Source organism: Poecilia latipinna, unplaced genomic scaffold, assembly GCF_001443285.1.
Source record: "Poecilia latipinna isolate Pla-1442-1.1 unplaced genomic scaffold, P_latipinna-1.0 Scaffold1700, whole genome shotgun sequence".
In the NCBI taxonomy this organism is placed as follows: domain Eukaryota; kingdom Metazoa; phylum Chordata; class Actinopteri; order Cyprinodontiformes; family Poeciliidae; genus Poecilia; species Poecilia latipinna.
In genome coordinates, this window is record NW_015114316.1 from 77343 (window position 1) to 86921 (window position 9579).

Sequence of the window (9579 nt, forward strand, 5' to 3'; positions counted from 1 at the left end):
GGTTTTGGTTTGGGGGGGTTCTTTTCCCCCCCCCAAATATTTTCCAAAAATTTTTTTTTTTTTAAAAAAAAAAAAAAAAAAAAAAAAAAAAAAAGAAAGAAAAGAAAGATTTATTTTCCTAGGTCTGCCTTCGGCTGGTCTGTGTGTGCATCTGTAAAGTTCACGCAAGCTTGAAAGATTTTTTTTTTCTGCTTTAAAGCTGTTCTTTTCTCAGTACCTGTTGATGTTAAAAAATGGTACTCTCAGTATATTACAGTTTTGGATAGAGTTGAGTTTTAATGCTTCCTTGATTGTTTCTGATCACTCTACCTAATTTTCTTTCATACAAGATTAATAGTTTAGGTGAAATAGTTTAAATTTGGGTTCAATTGGGTTTTCCAACCAGTTAAGAATTACAAACACACATTAAACTGGTTTTGAGCTTCTCAAATGGCTCTAACCTCCTCCCTATTGAATAAAATGTTGACTATGCTTTAAGGTCTGCCACAAATTCAACAAATTTGAATGAGTACTCCTATTTCTGAGAGGACAAGTCAAATATTCTACCAGAATTGTCCAGAAGTTTAAAAAACTGTGTATTGTTTTGCTAAAACTCGGTAAGGAACATTTAACAAAGCATTAGCATGTATGTATATATGTATAACTTTGAGCCTAGAAATGACAGAAAATACAATATACATTCAAACTTCTGCACCTAATCTTTTTTTTAATGAAATCAATGAAGATGTATTTATATTATGAGCACAATCTGCACAAAGAGCAGTTCAAATAAACCATTAAAAGCTCCCAAATTAATCAGGAATCCATACTGCTAACAAAATGTAAACCTCTGGAGCTGTATGTGTACGAACCTTGTTGAAGAGGAAAGCTCTGCCTGTGGCTCCTGTGAAGCGTGTGGAGATGAGTTCGGACCGATTCGTCAGGATGGTGTCGCAGTTGGCGCAAGAGAAGAGGCGCGTCCCGCCAATATGATCCAGGAAGATGCGTCCCATTTTCTGAGTCATAATACAATCACCAGAAATAGAGCACAAGACAAAATATACAGGAAATAATGTGCAAATACAATAAATGATGACAGCTTTGACCCTTTTTAACTGTCATTAGTCTACGTGATTTATCATAAATAAGTATCTTCCAGGAGATCAACTGGTGTGAAGCAAATGAATCCATAATAACTGAAAATTGGGACATATTTTGCTATTTTTTTTAATACACTATGCTCTAGGTATAGTTAATAGTATTAACCATACTCTACTTATCTGGAATTTACCTTAAATTCCAGATAAAAATAGCACTAACAATAAAATGCATATAATAGGAAATATTTAAGGTTGACCTGTTTAGGATTCTATGTGGAAAAATCCCTAAAACATGGTTTATTATTTTTTTTTAAAAAGGCAACCTAACAGTGTTATTAGCAATCCACTGAAAGCTGATCTCGTTATTTTACGGTTTTCTCTAGAAATATTCTCTTATCTTTCTCCACTATTATCTGTGAAATCCCTCACTGGATAATGTGCAAATGATGCTACATAACCTGCTATTACTACAGTGGCAACTTGTGTTTTTGCAGTAAATGGATACCATTTCAAGCCATATTTTCTTTATTAACTGCGCATGTAATTAATATTTTCGGACACTTGACATTTCTTTGGTGTCAAGTCCCATTTTTAAAGATTATTTAATTTAAAGCTGAAAATGTCCTACTTCTAAATACCAACTATAAATATATTTTAAAGGTGAGCTATTTTCTTTTGTTGTGTGTGTGTTCTGTTGCGTTACCATTTCCTTAAGCTGAGCTCTATGTTCCTGATAAACTCGACATGAATAAGGTTGGCCGCAAATAACAGTTCAGGCATTACACGTTCTTGTTAAAATGCCTAAAATAAAGCCTCTTGAATGAGCGCTGCTGTTCAAAAGAAGACATTTCGACGAACTTACAGAAGATAAACGCGTTACTCGTTTTCCAGTGAGATTTCACGCCTCGTAGCACACCAAAACATTTTAGTCGGTGAGAAAGTCAGTGGAAGCAAACACCAGGCTAACCGCTCAGCTAACAGCGACAACAGGCTAGGAGCAGAAAAAACAACAACAAACGAATATTTCAGCTTCGCTCAGTATAACAGATTCCTACCTTTCAAAATCTGGTTTGAATGGCACTGAAATGTTCGTCCCGCGATAATGTCATCAATATTTACACTATATTGTGTGCGCAAGTGTTTTGTTTCTGTCGTCGTCGTCGTGGCTTTGTTTTTCTTTTTCAGCTGTTCCTGTCTGCGTTCCGCTTTCAGCCAGTATCAACATCCGGTTAGGACCAAGCGACGGCTGCTGCCGCACCAACATGTTGTTACTTCTATCCGCCGCCAGGCGTCGCAAGAAATCCAACCACAAGGAAATTAAGACGCAGAAGCAAAACGATTACAGGCCTCAGAGTTAAATACAAAAATGTATCATAATAACTCAGAGGTCAAAGCAATATCACAGAGGCTTCAAAGAAGCCCTTATTTCAGCTAATTTACCAATGAAGCACTAATATTATCTGTCTCGCGTTTAACACCAACAATTAAATTAACTACATGACAGAATACATTATTCTTTGGCGCATAAAGTTACATGACTAACTTTATATTTTTTATCAAACAGATAGCAGGTAAATAAAAATGTATTTTTTTTCCAACTGATTGCTTAGTTCTGCTATGTCGTCCTGTAATTATTAAACTAACTTACAATTTGATTGTTGCAGAACCCTATCGAACACATTTCATAATCAAAAATCACATTGAAAGGTTTTCCATTTGAGTTGTGTATGTTAATAGTCCTTGTCTTTTGCATATCTGTTTTTAGCAATTTAGGTCTGATTGCAACACATCATAATACAGCAGGCATGTTTTCTCTTCAATGAGACTCTCGTGATAGTAGAGCAATAATCAAAAGTCCATCTAAGGGCAAACCTCATAAAGTTTACTGTAATCTAATCGCATCTCGAAACTTTTCCAAAATTAAGCCCCATTTGATTTTATATGATTACAAATCCAAGGCGGAAGAGATGCAGTATCAGCACAAATTAAAAGTTGACTTCTGAAGGCATATGGCTGCACTGGATTTTATCTAGAGGTATCAGAAAAAAGGAGGCTGCATATAAATGGGCCCCACACTTAGTCCTTCTCTTTTTATTTCACATGTTATTCTGTTTAGATCTGCCAAATAAAATCCAAATAAAGTTTGTGCTTATAATGTGGAAAATTAAAAGAATGAAATCAATTTAACACAGCTCTACATATCGTTCAGTTGTTTAAGATCAATGTTTTATTTCAACTGTAAGGTCTTCAACCTAACTTTATTCTAACGCACAAAGTCTGTGCAGGAATCAACATCACTGCGATAAGCAAAACGGCAATATTACATTTATTCTAGCTTTCAAATTGTCAAGTTTTATCTCCCCATCTTTTCCTTGTTGTTCAAAACCTCGCCCTCTTGGGAGCCGTCGTCATCTCCACACCCTCCGCAGGTGGGGTGTACATTTACAGTGAATGAAAGCTCACAGTCATTCTTCATCTGAATCTGAGCAGGAGAGGGGAAAAAAGAGACTCAAACAGTTCTCCGTGTGCACGCCATCTCTCTCTGCATCATGGCCGCAGCTGCCCTCCTGATCCTGGCAGTCCTTGGATTCTGCAACACATTCACAGGTAGAGAACCAAGTTTTCCTGATGAAGTGGAACATTCAATTTGTGCATAGATTCTTGCGTTTACCAAAACTTGTGAGATCAGAGATCTGGTAACTAAATAGCCAATCTGCTCTTTAAGAGCTCCAGATGTACTTCAGCACCTAGATTCTGCTTGACTTTGACTTTTATAATTGTTAAAAGTTTACAAGGTTTTTTCCCCTGTAATGTTTTACTGTTACATAACATGCAGCGTTGGTGGCTTGGTGTAATTTTACAGCATCTCTCTTATTTAGACATAAATATCTGAGGACTTCTACCAGCATTAGTACACAAAGGAAGTTCAGCATGTAAAAGAGCGTCATGACAAAACTACACGAGGATTTAACGTCGTCTATGTTTTTTGATAATGTGTATTAAAAATTCAAAGGGGTGTTTTCCTACAATAAAGTAATAATATTTGCCCTTTGTCACATGCAGTTAGAGCTGGTGTCGATTTGCAAGAAAATGGACCTGCAAAACATGAATTAGAGGAGGTATTGCAATTTATCTTTCTCTATAAGATGCATGTATCATTTTCTATGTCCTATATTTGATGTATTGCTCAACTATTCAATTGTGTTTCTCTGCTGCAGACAGCGCGTTTCATGTCAGTACTTTGCACAGCACTGCCTGGCCCTCTGTCATCTTCCCCATCAGGTAAAGCAGTGCAATCTTCACCGTGGAAGTTGCACTGTTGCTTGTATGAGAGATCTGTTTCTTCAGGAATTCATGACTCTTCGGGCCTCACGATGAAATTGTGACATCTCTGATTTTTGTTTTCCCTTCTCATCAGTTCATACTCTCACACCAGCTCACATCGCAGCCCTTCACACACTGGGAATGCCTCTGTCCCACAGGTACATGCTGAGTCAGCAGTAACACACAGACAGACACTTACTTTAGTCCTCAAAGATACATGGGCCTGTTACTGTCATCAAGAAATGCCAAATAGTTATGGCTGATGAACCTCTTAAACAAAACAAATTAGAGACTGGTATAAATGTTGCAGCAAAAAGTTCCTTCTTTGCTTTAAAATGAAGATAAAGGAAATGTAGATGTGCATTTCTGGTCAGTAGACTGAAAGTAGGATGCACTCTGGCTTTTAACGTACAAGAAAAACAAATTTGGTAGTTTGGAGAGATTTGTAGTTGCAAATAAATCACCATGACAGTGTGTGTAAATAGCTTATACTGTATGACTAATGTGTGTGTAAATAGCTTACACACACTGTCATGGTGTGCAAACTTCACTGTGAATGTCCACACAATACTTCTATTAGAGTGAAGAGGTTTTAAAACCTCCATTTGTAAACAGCAAGCCGTAGACTGCAGGCTAGCAAGCAGCTAATTTCAGCTTGTTGTGTTTGTGTTTCTCTATAAAGAGCAAAACAACAAGAAGGTACAAGGATCTGCACATTAATGTTCCTTGAAAAATATTTGTAACTTTTATGCTATATTTTTGCGTTAGTGTATGTATTAAAATAAAATGATCAATAAACAAATGCCACATATAACATTTTGACTTTATGAGTCAACACTGTGACAACTGATCACAACTTTTCTGTTTGACATAAAAACAATTAGAGAACATAGACTCAGAGTCTCATTAAGATTTAGGCATTTTGATGAAATTTTGATTATGTTTGCAGCTTCTTATGCCATGCATTTTTTTGTTTTTGTTTTTTACTTATCAGGAATGAAGCCTCCACTGTTGTCAGGAGGCTGAGAGGTAAGATCAATCAAAACAACGCTTTGGATTATGTATTAGAAAGTATTTCCTTCAAGGTTGGCGGAAAGTTCACATCAAGAGCAGATCATATCTCATCAATGTTCTGATTAGGATGCACTTTAAAGAAAAAGCTATTGCATCAATAGCCATGCCGTGAATTGAGCTTATCTGTATGGATATTATAGTCAGCCATAAACACAGAACACTGACCTTCAAGCCACATAATTAGGAACACAGCATGACGACAAGAATAAAACTTCTCTGTTTGCGAAAATCTTACAATGTGCTGAAAGTGCTTTGTCATACCAAGCATTTTTTTCAATGTGTTCTCTCTCTTCGTACAGAGCTGTTTTCCATGTTTAATCCCAAAGTGGTCACTCAGCACGAGGGTCAGATCTCCTTCCACCACGGGTAACACGCAGAAATCAACCATCCAAGTGCTTGAATATAAAAATTGTACTATTCCTCATGTGTGGAGGTAATGTGTTTCAGGAGTTTAATACAAGAGACAGAAGAGCTTTCCTCTTACCTTTCCAAACAGGTATATTCGGACTATTCATGCAAGCTGGCATACGTTCTAAGCGTTTAATTTCTTTGTATTGAATCAAACCCAACTGGCTTTGTGTCTTAGGAGGAGACTGACTGGAGCATTGTGCTGTTGTTCATCCCTGTAGATTTAACATGCGCCTGTTCAACAGATGTGAGGCTTCTTGTGTCAAATCTACAAAAATAATCTATTTTACCCTTTTGGATATAGCGTGTATAAAAGACGTGTGTGTTTCTTTGCGTTGTAGGCCGTCGAAAACATTCAAACCACAGTTCAGGAAGTGGACGCAGCTCTGAGGATGCTGCAGAAGCAGGTGTGATTTTGACGTTCCATAAAACTTTGTCATCAACCAATAGAACAGTGGAAAAAATAAAATAAAATCAGAGACAATAACTGTATGCTGTTGTGCTGGAAATGTGCTTCCAGGTGCATCACACTATGGTTCACGTGGTGGTTTGGAGTGAACATCGTCAAGAAGACAGGTGAGTGTTGGACGAAAATCAAAGTTAAAAGTATTGTTCCTTGTCGATACGTATGGGTGCAGTATGTTGGTATTATGCAGAGCAAAAGTACGAGAAGGTAATAAAAATGAGTCATTATTAAAAGTAGCAAGAAATACAGTGTGTTTTATTGTGAATTTATGCGATAAACCGAGGTAATTCAATGTGCTTTACAAAACGAACAAACAAAGAAACATCCCATTACACTGGCAAAATACAGTGAAATAACAAATGTAATCCAGACTAGAAAAAAAAAAAAAAAAAAAAGATTCACGTTTTAAAAATCAAAGTCAGCTCTACGCAGGTGGGTTTTTAGCCTAAGTCTTAAAGGAAGTCAGTGTTTCAGTCGTTTTGCAGTTTTCTGGAAGATTGTTCCAGATTAGAGGACGTCGTGTTGGCAGCGTTTGTGAGCACTGCTCACAAACGCATGCTCCCCTTTCCACCTTTCTATGTGGAAAACATTTTTTAAAAACGCATTATTTCTCTTTCGCCTTACAATTATGCTCAGCTTTGTGTTCATCTACTACTCAAATCCTATAAAAACACATTTAAGTTCATACAACACAAAATGAGCGATGTGCTGTATGCCTATAAACTGTGAAGAATTGTCAGAGTTTCCTATTTTTGCTTTGTGGCAGGTGTGCTTGTGCAAAAGAAGGCATAAACCCAGGTCTACAGAAAGCTTTCCTACTGAAAGCCCTGCAGGTACAGCATTGACTGGCACATGACTTGTAACGTGCATTCATTTTTCAGAGCTATCTTCAGACTTGCGTGCTTGATCTGCTTTCAGGACTCTGTAAGTGATCTGCTGAAAAATCCAGCCCAGTACAGCCGAGGTGAAGACTTCACCGTTGCACTGCAGTCTTCTCCAGTTATCCTCGAATCCAACTTGGATTCTGTAAGTGAATAGAAATCAACACTAACTCTGGTGTCGCAATTACCTGTGAGCTGCGAACCATATGTTTCCTGTTCTAAATTGTAATGTATATGTGATGTGTCTTTCTTTGAAGGAAATCACTGACTCCCATATAAACGAATTGGCTCTTCAGCTATGGACCGATTTGGTGAGTTCTCATCAATGCAAGAGAAACAAGCTCAGTTTAAAGAACAGTTTGTGCAATCATGTCTGGCATGCAGCAAAGCAACGTGCTGTGTAGATAACAGGACACAGTCACTAAAACCCAAAGTGAGTTTGAATAATGATTAGACTTGGCCTGACTGATTAGATAACAGGTGTTAAGATTAATATTGTGAGATTAACCTCGAGTTGTGTTTCCCATACTTCTTTAAACCTGTGTGTTCGGGTAAACAGAGCATACATGAGATCACTTTGGTTAAACATACCGTCACAAAAAACAATGACCCCTAAATTTTAACTAATGATACATTTCTTCTCTCAGCTCCAGCCCTCAATACACCAGACAGAAATGAATGATCTCACTGTCATTCCATGCCCTACACAGGTAAGGTAAACCACTGAATCCCACTTTCTAAGACTCAACTTGTTTAACACATTTAAAATTTTCCAGGAAAGGCCTTTTCTTCGAACATACATAAACACCCCCAATGAGAGAGAGCACGACAATGTTGCTAGCAAAGCCTCTGCACCGATAGATCCTGTAAGAGCTTCTTTGATAAGACCCAAACCAGATTGCAGATGAACAATGATTCTGCTTTAGAATAACGAGGGATTCTCTCTGTTGTCAGGTCATGGGCACTGAAGTGCTTTGCACAAATCGAAATCCATCTCCCACCACACCTACATCAGGTAAAGGATGTTTTTTTGTTGTTGTTTTTTTTTTTCAAACCTTAAAATCCGTAAAGCACTTAATTTTAAGCTATTTAAACTGTTATTTACCTGTGCAGTTCACAACGTCAGACCTGCGGATATCAAGGTGGTGGCAGCTGTGGGCGACTCTCTGACTGTAAGTGATTTTCATATTTTTTCATGTCAGCAGCTATGTTAACTGTATCCAACCACAATCGTTATCACAAAATCAGTGCATGCAATATCCCAATCATAACTGCTTGGGTGTAGTGTTTGTTAGGGTGTAATGCCTCTGGCCACCTAGATGTCCTTTATGCCAGCAACTAATCTAGAATTTAGTGAACCAGATCAGAAAGCTCATAGAGTGAGATTGGGCAATGTGATGATGGCAAAGAAAGAGAGCATTGAGGAAATCAATATTATTTCATTAAGGATCAATATCATTATCATGGTATTCAAAAATATTATCGAACTGTCATGTTACACTAATGTTTTTCTGCCTTATTAGCGACTTTTGAGTTGATTTTTAAGTCAAGGTAAAGGTCTGAATGAGAAACAGGGATGCTGGGATCAGAGAGCCACATATTACACCGCGATACTGAAACGTGATTTAAACTTATTGGAAAGGCAACCAAAGCAGATTCAACTGTATCTCCTTTGTTTGCATTGGTTGTTTCTGTGATGCTACACATCTGATATTATTCCAGGCAGCCAATGGCGTCGGTGCAAAAGAAGACAACCTCTTGTTGGTCACTTATCAATATCGAGGACTGTCATGGAGGTAAGCTCTGTACTTTGAGATATTAATGAACCTTATTCCTATGAGCTAAGATTTAAGTAAACTAACGTCTGTTTCTGCAATTTTCAGCATCGGCGGGGATGACGACATATCCAATGTGACAACTTTACCAAGTACGTTTGTTTCCTATGTTTTATTTTAAAATAATTAACAAACATATATTTGCTATATCAAGGTTTTAGCAAATAAAAGGTGGTAGTTTGTCTTGGAAACACTTCCAAGACAAACCACCGCTTCTTCTTAGCTACAGGTTCTAGGATGTACTGTTTATGTCATTGGTAAAACGGAACCTAAAACAATTTGGTAATCACAATTAATACAATATTTATCAAGAAGGCAATACTTTCCGCCAAGTCCAAATTGTTTGACATTTGTACTCAGGTTTTCTTTGTCTGAATTAAAAATTTGACTGATGACTTGAAATATTCCAGTGTCACATAAACAGTTCAATCAAGGTAACATTGTAAAAAAAAAAAAATAAACACTCATAATGGCAGTGTTGTGGTACTCGAAGTTGGTCTTGGTCTTAAGAC

The 9579-nt window shown here is 37.3% G+C and overlaps 2 protein-coding genes across 4 annotated transcripts in view; one reads left to right on the forward strand and one right to left on the reverse strand.

Annotated features, from left to right (window-relative positions):
* The window catches only part of LOC106964676 (protein yippee-like 5), a 6294-nt gene extending 3971 nt beyond the window's left edge, over positions 1–2323 (reverse strand). The window contains exons 1-2 of one of the 3 annotated variants that reach the window (XM_015060332.1): positions 2135–2323; positions 852–995 (exon numbers count right to left, since the gene is read on the reverse strand). In XM_015060332.1, coding sequence (XP_014915818.1) covers positions 852–992 — 141 coding nt within the window. In that variant the 5' untranslated portion in view covers positions 993–995; positions 2135–2323. The other 2 variants (XM_015060331.1, XM_015060333.1) reach the window with 2 other exon arrangements.
* Positions 2324–3483: 1160 nt separating this feature from the next.
* plb1 (phospholipase B1) overlaps positions 3484–9579 on the forward strand; it is a 21020-nt gene continuing 14924 nt past the window's right edge. Inside the window, exons 1-19 of the mRNA XM_015060326.1 lie at positions 3484–3686; positions 4143–4198; positions 4298–4361; positions 4498–4561; positions 5398–5432; positions 5777–5843; positions 5925–5973; positions 6064–6132; positions 6227–6292; positions 6406–6461; positions 7118–7184; positions 7270–7377; positions 7490–7543; positions 7880–7942; positions 8009–8098; positions 8187–8247; positions 8346–8404; positions 8955–9028; positions 9116–9159. Of these exons, the coding sequence (XP_014915812.1) occupies positions 3629–3686; positions 4143–4198; positions 4298–4361; positions 4498–4561; positions 5398–5432; positions 5777–5843; positions 5925–5973; positions 6064–6132; positions 6227–6292; positions 6406–6461; positions 7118–7184; positions 7270–7377; positions 7490–7543; positions 7880–7942; positions 8009–8098; positions 8187–8247; positions 8346–8404; positions 8955–9028; positions 9116–9159 (1204 nt within the window). The 5' untranslated portion in view covers positions 3484–3628. The remainder of the gene's footprint in view (positions 3687–4142; positions 4199–4297; positions 4362–4497; positions 4562–5397; positions 5433–5776; positions 5844–5924; positions 5974–6063; positions 6133–6226; positions 6293–6405; positions 6462–7117; positions 7185–7269; positions 7378–7489; positions 7544–7879; positions 7943–8008; positions 8099–8186; positions 8248–8345; positions 8405–8954; positions 9029–9115; positions 9160–9579) is intronic.